This window comes from Tinamus guttatus, unplaced genomic scaffold (assembly GCF_059628265.1).
Source record: "Tinamus guttatus ecotype Peru unplaced genomic scaffold, ASM5962826v1 Tinamus_guttatus_pri_ptg000350l, whole genome shotgun sequence".
Lineage (NCBI taxonomy): Eukaryota > Metazoa > Chordata > Aves > Tinamiformes > Tinamidae > Tinamus > Tinamus guttatus.
The window spans coordinates 34,745-55,062 of record NW_028288884.1 but is presented as its reverse complement, the minus strand read 5'-3'; the positions used below and the strand labels follow the sequence as shown (position 1 = coordinate 55,062).

The 20,318-nt window shown below is 61.5% G+C and overlaps 2 protein-coding genes across 2 annotated transcripts; both read right to left on the bottom strand.

The window, feature by feature from the left end:
• Positions 1 to 460: 460 nt before the first annotated feature.
• On the bottom strand, positions 461 to 9,933 carry DCAF8 (DDB1 and CUL4 associated factor 8). Its single transcript, XM_088529843.1, has 12 exons — positions 9,849 to 9,933; positions 8,498 to 9,171; positions 7,786 to 7,926; positions 7,341 to 7,435; positions 5,520 to 5,630; positions 3,853 to 3,925; positions 3,274 to 3,331; positions 2,898 to 3,005; positions 2,284 to 2,414; positions 1,101 to 1,220; positions 841 to 957; positions 461 to 622 (listed from the first exon to the last, which is right to left on the bottom strand). The coding sequence occupies exons 1-12, from the start codon at positions 9,895 to 9,897 to the stop codon at positions 509 to 511; spliced, it is 1,791 nt and encodes a 596-aa protein (XP_088385969.1). The 5' UTR covers positions 9,898 to 9,933; the 3' UTR covers positions 461 to 508.
• A 5,498-nt stretch (positions 9,934 to 15,431) lies between these two features.
• On the bottom strand, positions 15,432 to 20,032 carry PEX19 (peroxisomal biogenesis factor 19). Its single transcript, XM_088529835.1, has 8 exons — positions 19,937 to 20,032; positions 19,277 to 19,377; positions 18,933 to 19,098; positions 16,721 to 16,806; positions 16,442 to 16,603; positions 16,194 to 16,370; positions 16,068 to 16,112; positions 15,432 to 15,515 (listed from the first exon to the last, which is right to left on the bottom strand). Exons 1-8 carry the CDS (start codon positions 19,989 to 19,991, stop codon positions 15,432 to 15,434), a joined length of 876 nt encoding a protein of 291 aa, XP_088385961.1. The 5' UTR covers positions 19,992 to 20,032.
• Between the last annotated feature and the right edge of the window lie 286 nt (positions 20,033 to 20,318).

Here is a 20,318-nt window from a genome sequence, read left to right as displayed (position 1 = left end):
TGGAAAGGGACTGGTGGGGAGTGGTGGAAAGGGGGGGCAAACCAAGTGCAAATCACTGATATGTACAAACTAGACAAGCAGTTCTCTGCAAACGCCCCCGTGGCGGGGAGGGAGGGGGACGTGGCCCCGGGGGGACGGGACAGGGGGTCCAAACTGTCCCCCCTTCACCCCCGAAAAAAAGAAAGAAAAAAAAACGGGGGGGGGGGGGGGGGGGGGAAGCAAAAGGGAGGAGCGGCTGCGGTGGCCGCAAGGCGCGGGAAGCTCGTGGGATGGGGCAGCGGGAGCCTGGCTCCCCCCGGGAAAAATCAATACCAAAATCCTGCAAATTCCCCCCAGGGCCGCCGGGAGCGGAGGGGATGGACCCCCCCCGTGCCCCCTCCCTGGGACCTTTTCCCCCCAGCGCAGCAGGGCTACAAGGGTGGGGAAGGGAGGGGGCTGTAATATGTCAATAAAAAGCTCCAAAGTGTTAGTAGAGATTTGGGGGGGCGGGGGGCTGGGAGAGGGGGCCTCACGAGGGCATGCACTGCACCCGGTCCGGGCCCTCCTCCTCGTCGTCCGACGTGTCCGAGGAGCTGGGAGACTCGTCCGATTCGCCTTCGGGCGCCCCGCGCTCTCTCCGGCGCTGCCCAGAGGAAGAGGAAGGGGATGAAGGGCGCGAGGGGACGGGGAGCCCGCGCGCTCGGCCCCCCTGGGTGGCAGGGGACGGCTGGTGGCAACCACGGCGGGACGGAGCACGAGCCGGTGGCAGCACATGCCGGTGGCCCCGAAGTGACAAGGGGGGACTGGGGTGACGTGGCCAGCGAGGAGAAAAGGGGCCGGTGGCCTCCGGGCTGCACCTACCCGGTGATGGCGCCGCTGCCGCAGGTGATGCATGAGGAACCAGAGCATGTGGCTGTCGAACATGTCCGTGTGGTGCAGGCTGTCCTCGTCCCGCTCCAGCTTGTTCTTCTTGATCACCTGCGGTGACAAGGACGGCGGAGCACGCCCAGTGCCCGCGTGGGGCACAGCACGCGTGCTGGGACCCGCCTGGGACGCGCGACGGGGACCGAGCTCGCTGGCAGCGCCGTGAGCGCGGCGCGAGCGGCACCTTCGGTTCTCACCTCCTTGAGGCCGGCCAGCTCGGTGGGGTTCTCGGCCGTGGGCGCCCAGATCTTCACGTCGTGGTCGAGGCCGCTGGTGGCCAGGACGGGCAGGTGGGGATGCGGCTCGAGGCAGTTCACCTGGGGGGAGCGCGCGGCCGGCGCCGGCTCCGGAATTAGGGCAGCGGCGGAGGCTGCCCGCGCCGCTCCCGCCGCGAGAGGAGCCAACGCGGGCAGTTTGGTGATGCCTGAATAATTGACGGAGCGCGCGGGCCCGGCCTGGCAGCCGCTCGCTTAAAGCCCAGCGCAGCCAGGGAGTCTGGAGCAGCAGCAAAAGGAGGGGAAATCCAAAGCCCAGCAGCAAACGTGGAGCAGGAGAGCGGATTCAGGTGGCAGGAGCGGGGAAGGACGTGCACTGTGAGGTTTTAGGGATGCACGGGGCCCAGCATCCCAAAGGCAGAGCACCAAGCTCTCCAAACGAGCTCTCCAGGAGCATCCCCGGCTGGCACAGCTGGAGCAGCCGCCCGGGACGCGGCCGCTCCGGGCCCGGAGCCTGGGAAAGGCCGAGCCCGGAGCAGCTGCAGCCGTTTCCTGCCTTGGACGCGGTGAGGCCGCAGCTGCGGAGCCACCGGGGAGCAGCGGCCAAGCCCAGGCAGCTCCCGGCATCCGAGCGGCAGCTCCGGGGCCTTTCGGGGCTGGGAGAACTCTGCAAAGTCCATTTCTGCTCATGTGTTTCCTCTGCCTCTTGGCTTCTCCTAGATACTGCTTTAATTAACCCTCGAGACGAGGAGGAGGAGGAGGATGATTTTGACCCACAGCCTTCACCTTACCCTGCCCAGCCCTTTCCACACAGCAATTTCTTATTTCGAAGCTGCCCAGGCCCCATCCCTGTTGCCCGCCTGCCACAGCCCTCATCCACAGCGGATTCCCGAGCATCCCGGATTCCCCTCGGCACCTCTCAGGGCAGAGGGAGCAGGTTTCATGCTGAGCACCCGAAACACAGGAGAGCTCGAGGGAACCTTGCTCGGATTTCGTTAGGAATCCACAGGGACACACAGAACAGCAGCAAGTTGGCAGGGCCACGTGGCTCAGGCCAAGATAGGGTAAGAAGCCCCCAAGTGGGTGCCAAACGTGGTCTGGATAATGAGGGCGAGCTCGTTAGTGTGACCATTACTTGGAGCGCGCTGTGCCAGCAGAAACTCACCACTCCTCCCTTGTCTCCCTCCATGAACTGCACGATCTGGCAGGACGATTTCTCCCACAGGAAGATGTGGCCACAGTCGCTGCCGCTCACCACAAACTCGCTTTTCGGGCCATAAAAATTGACACCTTTCACTGAAAAGGGAGAGAAACAAGCAGCCTGAGGCCATGAGGAGCCGGGCAGCGCTCCCTGCCATGAATTCGCTTCCTCCCTGGCAGCGAGCGAGTTTCCAAGGTTACCGGAGTGGATCTCTTCCGTCCCCAGACACATAATAGCTCATTCTTTGCAAGCCCAATAGTTTGTGTTAAGAGTCTTTGAGAGGAAGACGAAACAGGCGGTGCTGCAGAAATGAGCTCAAGGCAATTTTTCTTCTGCTCTGGGGATGGTCCCCCAAATCCAACCTGCCCCAAAGCCTCAGTATGGACAAAAAAAAAAAAAAAAAAAAAAAGAGGGAGAAACGGCCCTCTGCAGCCTCAGTAAAACTCAGCTCTCCTGCACTAAGGACATGCAGATGGGAAGGTTTAACGGTCACTTGGGGACAGTCCCCAGGCCCAGTGCTTGCTCCGCTTGCCGAAAAGGGAGAATGCAAGTGACCCTGGTTCCCGGGTGGCCCTTACCAGTGGCATTATTGCGATGTCCCTTGTATCTCTTGATGTACTCGGCTCCATCGCTGTGAGAGGAGTTGAAGAGATAAATGTCCTCGTCATTGTAGCTGGCCAGGAGCTCTGGCACGAGACAAGAGGGACAGGCAGAGGGGCGTTAGTATCGAGCGGCCTCGGCGCGCTGCGACGCGGCCCCGGGAAGCGCCTGGAGCACGGCTGCTCGCCGGATCGCGCGGAGGTTGCTGCACATTCCTCCCATGTGCAGCGACTTCTCCTCCCCTCTCCGGCCTGGAATTTCCTTTGCAGATATCCGGGAGCCTCAAGACACCGTAACAGGGCTGGGTTTTGTCCCGGACCGCAGAGCAAGTGGGACGAGGGAGTTCTTACTCACCTGACCCGTCGTGGCTGTACACGAGACACGTGATGTTAGCTTTGGACTCACTGTTTACCTACGGAAAACATGGACAGCTCTGATCCCATCTCCTCCTCCCTAAAAAAGGCCTTGACCCCCAGCACACCTATGCTGAGCACGTGCTGCTTCAGAGTTACTCTTTTGCCATGCCTTTAGAGCCAGGCCATAAATGCAACGTGCTATCCTAAGCCAAGATGGCATTTTATAGATGCTGGAAGATCAGGGTCAAGAGGAGAAAAAAACAAAAGGAAAAATAATAAAGAAGCCAGGCGGTTTGTTGAGCTTCTCTGCATGTTTTCCAGGCAGGAAGCCTGGAACAGCTCGGCCAGCAAGCGTTCCTAAACGGGGCTCCCGAGGGAGCGCTCCGCGGAGCTGCGCGAGCTTTTGCCGAGGCCCCATTTTGGGCTCCCGCGCGTCGCTCGGGGCCCGGTGTGGGAGCTGGGCAAGGGGCGCCGTGGCTGGCGAGGGCTGGCACAGGCAGCACCGCTGCGGGCGGGAGACCCGTTTGTGTCACTCACTGCGGCGGGGTCCCCACCGGCCCCTCCCCGAGCCGCTTACCAAGTGGTGAGGGCAGAACTTCTTTAGCACGCCGTTGTTTTCGTTCTCGTCTATTTTTCGCTGGTCGTAAATCCTGCGGGAAGGATGGCAGGAGTTCGAGACCCGAACGATGCTTTTTATACAATGCTTTTTTATGGAGACTCCGCATTAATACCCGCTCGGGAACCAAGACCCGCCCGTGACATTGGCTGGAGGCTCCAGTCTTTGCCAAGGGATCCCAGTGGCCTGGGTTAAGAGAAACCTCAGCCAAAGCAGCTTACTGTCACCTCCTATCACGCTGGAACCGCTGCTTGGTGGCTTGTGACAACGGCAGCGGCGGCCTGTGCGCGGGCCGCGACCTGCGCGTGGGGCTCCGTGTCACAGCGGAGCTCTGCGAAGGGGACGCGGCTGTCCCCTCGCTCGCCCCGCCGCGGGGCCGCGCTTGACCTCCCCGACGCGGCGGGGCCGCATCGCGCCGAGGGCGACCACCGCGGATAACCCTGCGAGGAGCCGCCGCGGCCGCGGCTCTCCGCAGAGCCCACGCGGATGTTTCCGCAGCCGGTACGCGGGGAGAGGCCGCCTGCGTGCCGGGCGCACCGGGGAGCTGGAGCCAGCGTCGGCAGCGGCCCCGAGCAGCCCCCACACGTCCCCGGGAAGCCAAACAACAGCCTCGGCTCCGCTCAGCCTCGCAAGGCTGAAGAGCATCCAAATCCAGGGCCGCTAGTCCAAAAACCCTTGGTTCTGGCTCCAGCACACCTAGGTAGGGAGCTCAGCATCCCTTCCTGAAAGTCTCCTGGCCAAGGATGAGCCAGCCCTGGCTTGAATGCACTGGAAAGACAAGCTCAGGATTGAGCGTGGAGCTGGTTACTCCGAGCAGCATCCAAGGGTGGGAAGAACAGCTCAGCTAACAGCAGGTGCCTGTGTCGGAGCTGCTCACCGCGGACACGTGAACCTACCACACGATTCATTTCTGCTGAAAATAGATGCCAGATGAGTTACAACTTCAAACCCATGAGCTCTATGAGAGATCGGTGCTGAAGAAGGGAGCAGGGGGGCCACAAACCTGGAGACAACCAGGTCCAGCCTGGGAGGCTCCTGCCCTGAACGTTTTGAGGGCCACAGAGTGGAGCGACTTTGGAAAGCAAGGGAAGGAAGGAAAGAGCATCACAGTTTTAAGCTAACAGGACGTGAGGTAGATGCTGCACGGGATGAAAGAGGGTTGTGCACTGAGGGAAGGGAGGGGGACTTGCATTTGCCACATAAGGAGCTCAATCCTGCTGAAACTAAGACCCTCCCTGAGCTTAACCTCATCTCCGATGCACACCAGGCACTACTTGCTGGTTGGGGACCAAGAGAAGATTTCTCGGAAGCTCATTAGGAGAATAGCTCGTTCCCGAGGGAAGGATCTCCCAACCTCAGGCAGGTTGCAGAGTGGATCACAGAGCTAAAGCCCAAAGAATCCAAATCCTTCTCTCTTAATCCCACTCATCTTAATACTACTTACAGGAGACCAGTCCTTTGAGGCATTATTGACTCAAGCCACGGGTGGCTCTGGGGGAACAGGGGAGCTTTGAGAGCTCCCGGGGGCACTAGCAGAGCCCCTGTGGGGATGATCAAGCCCATTTTGAGGGCTCGGGATAGGTTCCTCACAAGGTTCCTCCAGACCTCATAGGTTCCTCCAGACTCACCTCACAAACTGGTCTCTGCCTCCCACAGCAAACTGGTAGGTGTTGGCCGGGTTCACGTAGATGGTGTACAGACCCACTTTCTTCTCTTTTTCCTTTGTCACAACTAGTTTCCTTTAAGAGACAAGGAATAAAAAGACTAACAACAACAACAAAAATCTACCTCAAATTCAAAACAGGGTCCAGATGGGAAATGCAGGAGCTCTGTGAGTCTCTTACTCACTCCCAGGGAAAAAAAATAAAAAATATATATATATATAAAAATCTGCTTCCAAACTGAAGCGAGCACATGCTCTGTCTATGAATCAAATAACGCAGAGTGAAATCATCCTCTGGTGTTTTCATCCAAAATGTCTGAAGGGTTTCGCTGTCCAAGCCCAAGTGTGATGGGGCAGCAGGGACAGCACCAGATCAGCACCAAAGCGGAACAGCTCTGCTCTTATTTCTGCCCATCTCCATCTCCCCACAATCAGGGCCACATTTTACAAAACCTGACACACACTGTGCACCCTCCCCCAAGAGCCTGGGCTTGCTGTTTAGGCTTTGCAGACATGAACACAAACCGAGGCAGCATCCTCGAGCAGGAACAGCAAGCTCAAAAAGCTCCTCTTTATTCTAATTATACCATTCGGCTTAACGAAGGATGGGAGCTGCCTACGGTCTGCCTGCAATCCCTGCCTCCGGAGTGGTTTCACATTCCTATGGTGACAATTCCCTGCAAGCATCAAACCCAAACAGCAGCATGGATCTCCAGGAAAGAAAAAAAAGAGGGAAAAGGAGCCACAGACCCACTCCAACTTGCTGACTGACAAACTCCTTTCCAAATGGCGCCTGCTAATAAAGGAGCAGGGGGAGGATGAAGATTAAACACAATTGTTTTGAAACGCCCCGGTAGTTTTTGTCCTGCTTATGAAACAGATGGTTTTAAGGCTGTCGACCAAAGCGCTTGCACATACAAATAAAAACCAAATCACCAGGAGACAAGCTCTGAAGTCCTCACTTTTAAGGAGGATCATCTTCAAAACAATATTCCGCTGTATTGGAAAAGTACTACGATACCAAAAGCAGGCATCTGTTTTAATACTCGTTATGGATTTATTTTGGAAGTTTGTCAGAAATGACAGATCTCTCCGAGATGTGTGCTGGATCTTAACCCATAATACCCGGCTGCTCACTAATTATTGCTTTCCAATTAACTACAATAGTGTTCGGGCAATGAGAGAACCCAGCAAACTACAAGCTCCAAGTTCCTGCCAGTGAGGAGAGATTTAAGTGCTGTAATTAAGCAGGCGCTTTGCTAATGTGGAACGGGAGCAGCTCTCCCGGCCTTTTACACCTGGAAAAGCCAAGGCCTCCAGGCGAGGCAGGTGCTGCCTCTGGGATGGATAATTCGGTGTCACACTGGCAGCCTTGGGCAGCTGCCACAGCAGCCTGTAAGGGACAAGGATCTGCCACACAGGTTCGATTTTTACGCCCTATTTAAATAGGGCCTGAAGGTCCTAATCCCAGTGGAGGATGGAGGGTTCAAAGACACTATCTAGTTGGAAAGGTTCATATCCATACCCTCCTGCTAGACGGAGGAGGATCGGACCAGGCGCCTGGCAGCTCTGTGCTCTGACCTTGTCCCATGCAGCTCATGGAAGACAGATTTAACAGCCCCAAATCCCCACATTTTCCCACTTTTGGGCCATCAGACGAGCATGGGCCCAGCTCCAGGACTCAGCCCTACGCAGTGGAGCTTTGCCCCCTCCCAGGAGGGCACCACGGCCCCCAGGGCTCCCTTCCACGGGGTCTCGCAGCGGGAGCTGGTAGGGAAATACTCACGAGGCGGGCCGGTCTTGTCTCAGATCAATGGTGAAGACTACAGCATCTTCACCTGCTGATAGGAAAGTGCATGGAGAATCCGGTTCTAGGGCCAGCTGGAAGATAAATACTTGGGCATTGGTTCCCTTTTTACCTAACAAGGTGGTAAGACCCCTTTCTCCCAGCAGACCATTAGCAATCAACAGACAGCAAAATAGCACCAAGCCCTCCATACCCAGTAAAAGCAGTTTTCATCAGTCTCCAGATGATACAGAAACCCTGTTCATTATGTTTTAGCCTTGTCCAAGGGCAAACGCCTTCCTCCCTGTCCCCAAGGGTTACTGCCCAAGAGGAACTTGTCCTCTCAGAGGACATATGACACCACCACGGCTCAGGGACACCCCCACGGCGTTACAGGGCTCCCCAAATGCTGCGTGCCGCAGTCCAGAGGCCGGTCTGGGCTCACCTTGTGCGAGGCTCCCTTGTGCTGTGCCACGCGCTTGGTGTTCTTGCAGCACTGCGTGGCGGAGAGCTCGGCCACTCGGACCTGGCCGTCCCGAGCGCACATGGCTAGAGTGGAGTCGCCACTGTTGGGAAGGAACTTGGCCTAGAAGAGAGCAAACGGACGCGGCGCTTTCAAAGCCGGGGCGTGAGCTCGTGCCTAGAAACAGCGGGGTCAGTAAAACAGGACTCGGACCGAGGACAGTGCCCTGGATGGGTACGACACCCACCCTGCCAAATCCCAAAGGCTCGGAAACACACGTGCTGGACACACAGAAGGCTCAGATCCACGGATCCCAGCTGCTTCCGATTACCACGTGGGGAGCCAGGACCCTCACAGAGACCCCGGCAGCGCAGGGCGCTGTCTGACACATGGTCGGTGGCAGTAAAGGTTGTGCAGGACCTGGCCGGGCCCCCTCTGGCACTGACAGAAGGGCTGTGGCTGCCCCTCGCAGGGGGGACATCACGTCCCCCTCCGGACACAGCTCCTGCCCCAGGGCTGCTCCCAAACCTCCCACCCCACCAGGGTCGGGAGACCAGTGCGGAGCAGAGCTGGGCAGCAGGGAAGCTCTTGGCAAAGACGACATCACATCCAGCTGCCAGCCCCGGCCAGGGGACCTCGAGAGGGGACCCCAGCTCCGCCGCATCTCCGGCCCGTCCCCACACGCCCTCCTCACCTGGAAGACGTTGCTCTTATGGCCGCTCTCAAACTCCAGCACCGGCTGCCTCCTGACCCAGTCCCACACCACCACCTTGAGGTCGTCGCTGCCGCTCGCCAGCCACGTGCCGCGCTGGTTAAAGTGCAGGGTGTTGACGCAGCCCGTGTGGCCCTCGAGGCTGTGCTGCAGGCGGAAGCGCTGCACGAAGACGCGGGCGCCGCAGGCCTCGTAGACGAAGCGCGAGCTGGAGCCCAGCTCCCGTTCCCGCAGCGCGTGCACCGCCTGCCAGCGGGGCTGCGGCAGCGCCGTGGTCTCCGAGGACACCCAGTCCTCCAGGGCCTGCTCGTCATCCGACGAGTCTTGCTCGTGGCTGGCGCGCTTGCGCTGCGCGCGGCGGCGCGACCGCTGCTCCTCCTCTTCCTCCTCCTCCTCTTCCTCCTCCGAGTGCGAACGCTCGTGCGCCCGGCTCTCCTCGGTGATGGAGTAGTGGCCCGTGTCGTCCATGCTGTCAGAGTCCTTCTCTTCCGCCGAGCTCTCCGTGTCCGTGTCCCGGCTCTCCGTGCTGGTGCGGTTGGGCCCCACGTCGTCTCCCGTCAGGCTCAAGCTGAGGTCAGAGGCCTCCACTTCGATGCCCGAGGAGGTTTCTCGGCCTTCCTCAGCTGACATCTCCTCCGGGCTGCTGGACAAACTGCCTGCACAGCACGGACAGCACAGGGAGCTCCTCACTGAGCAATCCCACGCGCTCAGACCTAGAGAGCTCCCGTCTGCTCCTGCTTCTCCCTCTCTCCTTCCATATCACCAAGGGGAAGAGGCAGGAGCTCCACTGAGCCCCTGCCCCATCTCCTGGGCGAGGGTTTTAGCAGATCTCTGCTCCCAGAGATGCAGCTCAGGAGGGCTCCGAGGCCCAGGCCTGTCCCTTGCAGCGGGGACGGGGCTCTCTTGCTCTGGGGATCCCGAGCCCTTCTGGAGGCCAAAGGGGGCACAGGCCGAGGTCCAGTCCCTGGGACAGCTGCACTGGGAGCAGCACTTGGCTCCCTCCTTGAATCAAGAGCAACGAAGTGAGAACAGACACTGGCAAGGGGACAAGATGGGGACCCAGGCACCTTTTGGCACCTTCACCAGCTCCCTCAAATGCTCAGCGGTTTGATCAGCACTAGCGAGCTCTGCAATACGCTTTGCTTGGTAGATGCGGCCGTTTTTTTTTGGTGTTCCATGAAGAGGTTTAATGCACCTGCTAAGCAAAGCCACCCTGACGATGTCTTGTTTGGAGAAACACTCCCCTGCAGTCGCCTTGCCTCTACCCAAACCACGAGGGCAACGTGGCCCTGGCACAGGGCTAAGCACAGGGGGTCTCTGCCGGCTCCCTTACCGTTCACCGTGTCCGTCTTCCCATCCATGCTGCTCCCTTTATCCGACATCTTTTCCTCTTGCGCGGTCACCCTGAAGGCAAGAGACGGAGAAGGGAGACGTTGGAGCGGACCTGGCGCGTGGACTCGCGCCGGCACGCGAGCTCGGAACGCCGCGCAGCCGGCCCAGGCATTGCTTAACATTCCTCCCGTTTGCCTAAATTTCCAAAGCGGCACCGAGTTCATGGGGAAGCGGGTTGGCGACTCGGAGGGTTTCACGTGGCGCCCGGCGTTCCTGCCCGCAGGGTCGCTCCGGCTCCCAGGACCTGCCTGCAGCTCCCACCTGCCACCCGGGCTCCACCAGGAGCCAGAAAACGCTCGTGTTGGAGCTCCAGATCCTCAGCTACACTCAGAGGAACGACGAGTTATTGACTTGCGCTTGGCAGTAATTGCTCTACGCCAAGACAGCTGCACAAAATACGTCCGTAAGCGCGGAGAACGCGCTGCACCCCGGGGAGGCACAAGTGGAAGCAGCTCGGATCTGAAATGCAGATGGGGAAAAAGGTAGCTTGGGAATGCAGCAAGCCGCAACATCGAGAAACTTGGCACCTGCAGCCCGTAGGCAGCCAGTGTGGAGCTGCTCGAGAGGCTTTTTTAACCCCAGCGACAGATTTTTAAACACCTTCTCGTGCACCGAATGCTCCCGGAGTCCTGGTGCTGGTGAGGGAGCATTTTCCTACGTGCTGCACGTGGGACCCCTTCACCGGACACCTGCTTTTAGGAATTTAGTAATTCCTCAGGACACATGGAAAAAAAAAACAACTGCAGCTTCCCAGGACAGCCCTGCTCGCCCGTGCACCAGCCCTACGCTCCTGCTCGGCCCTCGATGGTGACACGGGGGTTAAAACCAGCACGAGCTGCTGTCGGAGGGGACAAGTTTCCGCGCGGGAGGCAGCGCTTCCACGCGGCTCTTCCCAGCCCGGGATCACAACCGGGATCGCGGCACCCAGTTTGGCCTGCAGCGGCTCCCGGGCCGAACCGCGCCGCGCGGGGCAAACACGTCGGAGTCACGAGCAGCAGAGGTTTTGCCAAGGGGGAGGAAAAAATAACATTTTATTTATGCTTTGCTAGGCCTTTGCTTTCCTTCTATTTTTAGCCATCCTTTTTCATACTCGGGCTTTAGCTGCTTGCTCTGAACCGGGGGGCAGGGAGCCTGTTCAAAGCTCCCCGTTTCCACAAGGCGGGAAAGCTGCAGCCATCATTAACTCCCATTACAGCCAACACCGTGGAGATTAATCCGTGCTGGATCAGGAATTAACACCAGCTTCGCCCCTAACCAGCCACAGGCCGAAGAAGGCAAAAAGTTTTGACCCAACCGTATTTATCACTCACAAGCTAAGAGAAAGCGCGACTCCCACCTAAGAAATAAGTGATTTAGGAGCTTGACTTGGCTCGTCCTCGCCTTGAGGCGACGTCACACGACAGAAACTTGAGCAGCTGTGCTAGAAAGGGACCTTTTGTGCCATGGGGAAGATTTGTTCAATATTTTGGCCGTGAGCATTTCACACTGACCCCAGCTGCTCTCTGAGGGCTGGTGCTAGTGCCCCGGACACCAACAGGGCTCTGCAGGGAAGGGAGGCCCAAGGAGATCAGAGAGTCCGTCACGAGCTCGACTCTCGCCACACCACACGGTTACGCCTTCGAAACCTGGCAATTACTCTTATTCTCATTAACGCAAAGGCTTGGGAGAGTCATAGCATGTGCTCACGAAACCTCCCTTTGGACTTTTGCTTCCCTCTGCCACAAATCGCCAGTCCAGCTCCATCATTACTGCCGTTTCACAGCAGCCTTTCCACGAAGGTGAGGAACAAGAAATTCACTCGCAAGGGAAAGGAGGGGAAAGGAATCCATTACCGAATAATTAGTCTGACTTTATGTCTCATCCACCCACAGCAGAGGGCTATAACCTTGCTGGGAAATAGGAAAGCAAATCAGAAAACGAAATGAAAGGGCCCTCGGCTGCCTAGGAGGGATGGATGTTAGGGAAAGACTGCTCCCTCTGGCAGCGCTCGGAGACACTGCGGAGGGGAAACGGTGTCGTCCTCCGCCAGCGCCGCACGAGTCTGCCGGCCGCTTTGAGCCCCGAATGATACCCGAGGGTTGGACTCTCCTCCTCCGGGTCTGCGTCGTGGCATGGACCCCACGGCCCGTCCTCATCCCCTGCGTGGCAGCTACGGCCTCGCTGCTTTGGAGCATTATCCATTATAGCCCGTTCTGCCCCAAAAGGAGGATGCGATGCCCCAGAAACACCGCAGTCTTCCTCTGCTGAAGGGGAAAAGCAGGGTAAGCAGCGCTGCCGAGGTAAGAACGGAGCCTGCGGAGCGTGGCCAGGGCCACGGGACACCAAGGAGGTGCCAAGAAGGCAGTAAAGGTCCCCGGGGAACCGCAGCCTCCCAGAGACCCGCGAAGGAAACGTTCGTGTCCACAGCAGGAGCCAGAGCCCCGCACACGAGTGGCACCGGGAGCGGCTGGGATGGTACAAGGGGGTTTTCACCCAGTTCGCTCCGCTGGATGCCCAGATCAAAAGCCCATCCCTCGAGGGCACAGACCACGCTCTTCCGAATCACGAAAACCACTAAAAGCAGCCCACGGGGGCCTGGTTCATTCTAAAGATCAGGGCAAACAGGCGCTACAGGAGCTGACATTCAACTTGGGCAGCTCCCGGGAGCCAACATCTGGGCAGGATCATCCCTCAGGCTCGGAGCACGTGGAACCGAGTCCCCCGCGCGCTCGCGGGAGCCCTCGAACACCGCGCGGGCGGCGGGCCAGGGCTGCGCGCCGTGCTCCGGCCCCAAGAACCGTCATTAAAATATTTACATAGCTACGTAAACACTCCAACACGCGCTCAGCATCCAGGCTGCGCCTGGGCTACGAAAACAGCAGAAACAGGGAGCAAAAGGAGATAACGGCAGCGCTGCCGGCGCCAGGTACCTTCTCAACCCTCCCCTGTTTTGCCGGCCCCCGTCACACCGGGAGGGCCACAAGGCGCTTGGTTGTGGCCTTGGGGCCCTGTTTACACTGGATCCCTCCCGCACATGTGTCACACAGGGCTGGCTTGAGCCTCTTCTATTTAAGGAAAGTTTCCTCATCAGACCTGGACTAGGGCAACCTCGTGTGCAGGCCGCAGCTCTAGAAAGAGCCTTTGCTCCCCAATGAGGGGCCAAAAGGTAGTTTAAACTCTCAGTTAAAGCTTTGACAACTAACAGTTTTCCCAAAAAAAATGCCCCTTACTGTGGGAGACACTTGGCTGACTCGGGGAAGCTTGGCAAGGCTCAGAAAGTTCATCTCACCTCGCTGGGCCTCAAAAGCTGCTGATGGAAAAGTCCTGGAGAGCTTTGGTTAACTAGAGAGCTGCCAGCGAGCCTGACAGGTCCTCATAATTACACCAATTAAGAAGCCTCCCACCTGCAATTAAGCAGATATCCAGAATTGCCATCCTTCCCCCCAGCTTGGAGCATCCATAGGAGACCAAGGACACATCAGTCCCCATGTTCTTTGCGGGGGCGGCCGAGGATCACGGCATCCACCAGCTTTCCACAACCATCCCAGCCCCAACACACCTGGATACCTGGAGAAAGGAGCCCACGGGGCTCGGGGAGGAGGAGGAGGGAACAGCACCAGGATGAAGCACCGCACGGAGGAGGAATCCCCGGGCAGAAGGAAACGGGGCAGCAGCGTCAAGAGAAACCACTTTAAACGCGAACACCCGAAGCGCTCGCAGCGCCCGGAGCCGCCGGACGGGGGATGCGGCGCTGGGACTCACCCGTGCGGAGGACGGGATTCTCCTGCCCGGGGCGGGCGGCGGTGCCGGGGCTCGGGGGGCGCTGGCAACTGACGGAAACGAGAGGTTAAAGCCGCAAAGCGCCGGGTCCGGCCGCTCCTGTCCCTTGGCGGGGGGTGAGGGGGGTGTCTGATCTTGGGGACCCTTCCCAGCACTGCAAAGCCCCGGGGACACAAAAGGGATGGACAAAATAAATATCGCGGCCCCCCTGGGACCCGCTGCGGGGCCAGCAGCACCACAAGGGCGGCAGAACCCGGCCCCGGGGAGGGAGGAAGGGGCCTCCGAGCTCCCCGCAGGGGAGGCCGTAAGGACTGGCCCTGGGGGCAGAAATCCCCCCCCGGGGCCCCGCTCTGGGGCAGGGGGCAGCAGGGACCCCCCGCGTCCCGCGGCCACCGGGGAGGAAGCAGCCCCCCCCCCCCCATCAGGACAACCCCAGGGAGGCCGCAGGGCCCCCCCGGACGGCGACAACACGGGGACAGCAGCGCCCCCCCCCCCCACCCCGGGCAGGGGGCGCAGCCCGCGCAGCCCCCGCCCCCGCGCAAGCCCCGCCCCCCCGAGAAGACCCCGCCCACAAAAGGCGGAGCCGGAGCCGCCGCCGGGCCGGGGGGGGGGAGGGGCGCCGCCGCCGCCGCTACCGGGGGAGGAGGAGAGGGGAAGGGGGGATGAGGGGAGCGCGGAGGCCCCGCACCGACCCGGCTCCCGGCAGCTCCGGCCGCGCCTCAGACCCGGGCCCCGCCTGCTCCTCCGCCACCGGCTCCGGGCCCAGCCGCCGCCATCTTAGTGCGCCCACCTCCGCTTTACGGCGACGCGCGACCCTTTACGGCAACGGCCGCGGCGCGACACCGGCGCGACGCCGCGCAGCCCGCCCCCCGGGGGGTTGCCATGGCAGCAGCGCCCCCCCGCCGCCATGTTATTGTAGGGTCGCCAAGTGTCCCCTCCCCCCAGCGTGTCACTGTGGGGTCTCCCATGTCCCCTCATTATTGTAGGATTGCCCCATGTCCCCCCCATATTACCGTAGGGCCACCCCATGTCCTCCCCTATTATTGTAGGGTCACCCCATTTCCCCTTAAAATATTATTATGGGGTCACCCCATGTCCCCCCATATTACCGTAGGGCCATGCCATGTCCTCGCCATGTTATTGTGCTCACCACTCCCCCTGCCACCATGTTACAGGGTCACCCTCTGCCCTCCCCATCCTATTGCAGCCCTCCCCAGCATTAGGGGGGGTCACCCCATGTACCCCCTCCCACCCCCCCTCATGCAAGCCTGGAGTCTCCCCCCTCCATCATTCCCGTGGGGCCACCCCCCCCCCCCATCCTGCAGGGTCCCTCCTGCTCCCTCCTGTCCCCCATGTCACCCTAGGGTGCCCCCCACCATGTCACCCTAGGGTCCCCCCTCCTCAGCATTAGCAGAGAACTGGGGGGGTCGTGCCTCACTTCCCCCCTCCCATGCACAGGGCCCCGACCCCCAGCGCTCATGGCCAACACCTTTATTGGAGGCAAAGCCGGGCAGGGGACGGGCCCCGCCATGTTGTCACCATGAGCCACCTCAGCGCCCACGCGGGCCGGGCCTGTGGCCATCCCCGCGGCCATGGGGCCTCGGCCCCGAGGTGTTCGGCGGGGGGGCGCACGGGCGGCCCTGCTCGTGCCACCCCCGGAACGCGGATGCTGCTCTTCCGAGCACCTCCTCCACCTTGTTAATGACCCTAACTGGGGGTTAATTAGTAGTTAATGAGCTCCGGAAAGGGGGGTGGGGGGTCGGTGTCACATGAGGCGACACTGCTCGCCCCCCGTGGTGGCCGCGTCCGGCAGGCTCAGGCCCTCCAGGTCCAGGTTCAGGCCGGGGGGCTGCGGGCGAGAGAGAGGTGAGGGTCAGCGGCCAGCAGGACCTGGTGGCCCCAGCAGGACCTGGTGGCCCCAGGAGCCATCACCACAGCCCCCCGACTCCACGACTCAGCCCCGTCATGGTCACACAAGCAGTGAAGGGCGTCCAGAGCTGCCGCTGGGAGAGAGCCAGTGTCCCCGACTGCCCTTAGGAGACACGGATCCCCCTACCACTGGGAGGGACAGAACGGGGCTGGGGGGCAGAAGACTGAGGCCAGGCGGGGTGGCTCACGCTCCGCCGTCCCTTCCAGAGCCACTCAACCACCTTGCAGCAGGCAGAGCTCCACTGCAGGGCTGCTCCAGGTGCCACCCAGGCAGCGCTGGGACCCTACAAGCACGCGGGGAGCTCGGAACGTCGCCAGCCCCCACCCCAGGCCGTGTCACCTCCCTCCGTCCCCATGAGTGACGGCTCAGAGCATCCTTCCCTCAGGTCCTCAGCCAGGCAGCAAGGAACTCCTGGCTCAAGGACATCGGGGCCGCGCTGGATCCATGGGGCCACCTTGCTCAGACACTCACCGAATCCCCTGCCAGCTCCTTGGGAGGATGTCCCAGGTCCTGCAGCTGGAAGAGACAGGAGCAGATTGGCAGAGGGGGCGGACAGCAATCCCGGTGGGGGTGTCCGAGGCACTGTCCACGTCTCACCTGCTGCATGAGGTCCAGGACCATCTCGAAACGGGCTTTCTGCTCAGCCTCACTGTCCGTGGGGCGCTCGGCCTCGAACTGCTGGCAGATTTTGCCCATGACGTTGTGCTGCTCCCGGTACTTCTCGTACTGCTCCTCGGACAGAGAGTCGCGGTGCAGGCGCAGCCACTCGGGGTACTGAGGGCAGAGGAGAAGGGTTGGAGCCGGGGCAGGGGGCCACGGTGCTCACCCCAGCAGCAGCCCCTCACCTTCTCCGTGATCTCCTTGAGTGAGGGGTAGAGCACCTCCTTGGAGAGCAGGTTCTGCATGATGTTCTGCATGATGGGCAGGATGTTGCCCTCGCCGTCACCCTCCTCCAGGCCCAGCCCCTCGATGGCTTTGGCCAACTCTTCCTCTGACACGCTGGAGTTCTGCACAGAGAGCCTCAGTGTGGGGACCCTGGGGACAGCGAGTGTCCCACAGGGCGCCCACCGTGCCGGGCGCCCTAGGGGGACAGCACGAGCTGGAGGTCCCTGCTCCGGCTCTACCTGCAGGTCATTGGCGTTCTTGGCCAAGCCGCTGAGCGTCTCCTTGAGGCACGACGTGAACTCCTGTTGGGACGCAGTGTCACTCCCTGTGAGGCCGGGAGAGACGCGGGGTCAGGGGGGCTCCGTGGGAGACATGGGGGCCTCCCTTAACCTGGCTCAGCTTTTATCCCCCAAAGGCCTCATTTGCATCTGGAAGGAAAGCCCAGCTTGCCCAGTTTGGAAGCCCATGGCACTGGGATAACCCCCTGGAGGATGCCCAGACCCTCTTCTCCACCCTGCCCCACGACTCAGACCTCCAACACAAGCAGAGGTAGCCAGGACCCCTTGCACACAGCAGGGAAGTGCCACCCTGGAGCAGGGACTTCCAGTGAGTGCCATGTGGCTGCTGATCCCCATGGTGAATCTCTGCTTGTGCCACCGCCGGAATCAGCTCATGCAAGGGGTGTTCACCAGGCGGATGGGCAGCCTGGGGATGGTGGTCCCAGGCCACAGCAAAACACAGGATGCATCTCTGGTGGTGGAGCAGTTTGTCCTGGTGCCCGCTGTGGGAACATGCCCATGCCAGGAGCACTGCCTTTCACCCCCTCCACCCTGAGATGTGGCGGGGTTTGTTGGAGACTCCAGGCCCCACAAAGCATCCACGGACACCTGGTGTCGGCCAGCAGCGCGTGGCACACTGCTGCCCTCGGGCTGTCACTGCTGCCCAGGGCAAGAGGGACACACCAGCCAGGGGCTGCAAACACCCAGCGTGGTGTGAGGAGCTCAGCAGGGGCCTCAGCCTTCCCTGGGACTTTCCTGCAGTCTGTTGCCATGTCCTCCGCACCTCTTTCCCCACTAGTCCCTGTCCTCATCACGCAGGATGCAGTTTTGGGCAAACTTCCGTCCTTGGGGACAACACCAGGCCCCACTTCTGACCACAACAACTCAGCAGCTCCCAGGGGCGACTTCATCCCGCACTCTCCGATGGCCAGAGAAGGAAAACTGAGCCACGGGCCTCTCCTCCTGCAAGGATGCACTTTGTCCCATCTTTCACCAAACCGAACTTTGCCCTGCACAACAGGTGACAACAGCAATTGCTCAACTGTCCCGGAAATGTGGAAGGATCCGCCACTCCTTATTGTGGCACCGGGTGGCAAGGCCAGCCAATTGCTCCTGAGCTGGCAATCCGGAGCCTGGCACACCAGTCCCCGGCACACGGAGCAGGGAAATCTTAGCCTGGGGCAGCACACGCTGCTCTGCCCTTGTCCTTGGTCCCAGACCCCTGGCTGGCCAGCACCAGAGAGGCCAGTTGGGTGTCAGTGTCTAAGCCCGATGAGGCAGGATTCATTTTAAACTGGTCTTGCGCTACCTGAGGAGTTCACCAGGTTGCAACAAACCTCGGCGCGGTGGCGTAAGCAACTGAGCTCCCTGAGCCAGTGAGCAGGGAGGGTAACTGCACCGAGCGCGTTTGCTGCTTGCGTGACATTCGCTGAGTGCATCCAGCCGCGTCCCGGGGACGGGGAGCTGCTCTCGGTGAGGGACGCGGACGAGCCGAGGTGCCTGCGGGGACACCGACGTCTGTCACCTCCCCAGAGAGGGGCTCCGGCCGCTGGCCGGCTCCGAGCAGGTCCGCCCTGCGCGCACAGCCCTGCAAGAGTTTCTCAACCCTCTCCTGGAGTAAACCCAACCTAATTAAGGGAGCATAATTAAGCCCCAAGTAGCTCTGTGGCACTTCTAATTGCAGCCAGACACCTCAGCGACACACAACACGTTACCAGGGGCCCTCCAGCCCAGCTGCGAGTGCTGCTACAGAAAGCGGGGGGAAGGATCTTGCTTTCAAATCCGCTTCTCCGTACACCTCCCGGCGCTAAGCATCACAAGACAACGTTTGGGACTCCAAGCCCAAACTTCTCTTGAGGATTCCAAGCCATGCAGGTCTCCTCCCGGCAGCAGGGACTGAGGATGAGCAGCCTCCAAGATATGCTCCACAGACGGGATACAGTAAGATCTTCATTTCCGTAAGGATAGAAAGGCAGCAAGGCCAAATCCTAAGCTCCCTTGGCAGAGTCGGCTTCAGCCGGGATTGCTGGAAGCTGAAAGGCTCCCGGGACCCAGGCGGGACAAGCATCATCCACAGAAAGCCTCTCTCGGCGGCAGCAAAGCGGGTGCTCCAGGGCAGCCCCTGGCCCAGCACTGACTCCCTGCCCGCGCGCAGGGACCCAGTGCCACTCACCGACTCGTCCCGCTGCCTCCGACAGCTTCTGGAACTGCTCCACCAAGTGTGGCTCCTCCTCGGCCAGCTCCTTCATGGCCTTCTCGAACTCTGCCGTGGCCTGCGAGGCCAACTCGCTGTCAAACAAGTCCTGGAAAAACTTCTCCTGGGAGGCGAAGAGCGATTCCTGGGGGAGACAGGCACAGTGAGCGCCGTGGCCGGCTCCGGGTGCCAGGAAGGGCTGCAGCCAGCAGCGATGGAGCAACCCCAGGAGACGCCGCCTTCAAGCGTCGCGGTGGCCCCCCGGCGAGAACAGCCCCCCGGCGGGGTCTCCGGCAGGGGGTCCTGGCCTGTTGGTGTCGCACCTTGGCGGCATCGCCGGGGGACTTGTCGGAGCTGCTGGCGTCCCCGGGGGTGGGTGGCGACAGGGCGGTAGGTCTGGCCTTCTCGAAGTCGTCCAGGGCACCTGGGGACGGGAGTGGCTGGCTGAGCGGGGATGGGCGATTCGGGGCAGTGGGGTGGGGCCCTGGCTGGTAACAGCCCCTTGGGCAGGAGCCTCAAGGACTCAGATGGGGCGGACACTGCAGGGCAGGGGGACGATGACACCCGCAGGCCAGGCCAGGCCGGGGGTCTCCAGCTCCTGGGTGCCGCACGGGCGCAGCGAGCGGAGGTGGCTGCGGAGCGCCGCTCGGATCGCTGCGGAGCTCGGGACGCTGCTCCCCCCGTGTCCCCCTGGCTCCCCCAGCAGCCCCCAGCCCCTCTGCTCTCCCCATCTTCCCCCGGTCCCACAGCTGGGGGGGCCTCCCTGCAACGTCCCCTGCCCTAGAGCTCCCCCCATGTCCCCCTGCCCCTCTGCGCCCTCCCAGTGTCCCTCAGCCCCAGGGCACCCCCAAAGCCGCCCGAGCCCCCCTGCTCCCCGCACAGCCCCGCAGCCCCCCGGCTCCCCGCAGCGCCCCCAGTCCCGCTGCGTCCCCAGACCGCGCCCGGCACCGGGGCTGCCCGCGGCGCCGCCCGGCTCCGCTCACTGTCGAGCAGCTCGTCCAGCTCCCGGTCGGGGCCCGAGCCCGGCTCCGCCGCCATCTTCACGCGGCTCCGCCGCCGCCGGGGGAAGGGCGGGGCCGGGCCCTTCAGACCCCGCCCCCGAGGGATGGACACGCCCATCCCCGCCCCCTCGGTTGCAGGCCACGCCCCCGGGCGCACACGGAAGCGGAGCGGGCGGGGCCGCTGCCCCCAGCGCGCCCGAGCGGCCCCCGGGGCCTCCGTGCACACGGGTGCGGGGGGCCCTACGGACCTCGGGGCGGCCCCGGGGCCTCCGTGCGCCAGGCCCACCGGGTGTCCGAGTGGCACCCCGGGGTCTCCGTACGCACAAGCCCTGCAGCTCCTGCAGTGGCTCCCCGGGGGCCCCAG

Bases quoted from the DNA above. Each gene is read 5' to 3' on its own strand.
- DCAF8 (XM_088529843.1), bottom strand. From the start codon at position 9,897: ATGTCGGATAAAGGGAGCAGCATGGATGGGAAGACGGACACGGTGAAC. The intron at 958-1,100 runs GTGAGAACCGAA...TTGTCACCGCAG, and splicing joins AGCTGGCCGGCCTCAAGGAG to GTGATCAAGAAGAACAAGCT. The intron at 623-840 runs GTAGGTGCAGCC...TCCTCTGGGCAG, and splicing joins GGCAGCGGCGCCATCACCGG to CGCCGGAGAGAGCGCGGGGC.
- PEX19 (XM_088529835.1), bottom strand. From the start codon at position 19,991: ATGGCGGCGGAGCCGGGCTCGGGCCCCGACCGGGAGCTGGACGAGCTG. The intron at 19,099-19,276 runs GTGCGACACCAA...TGTCTCCCCCAG, and splicing joins CCCCCGGCGATGCCGCCAAG to GAATCGCTCTTCGCCTCCCA. The intron at 16,604-16,720 runs GTAGAGCCGGAG...CTCTCTGTGCAG, and splicing joins AGAACGCCAATGACCTGCAG to AACTCCAGCGTGTCAGAGGA.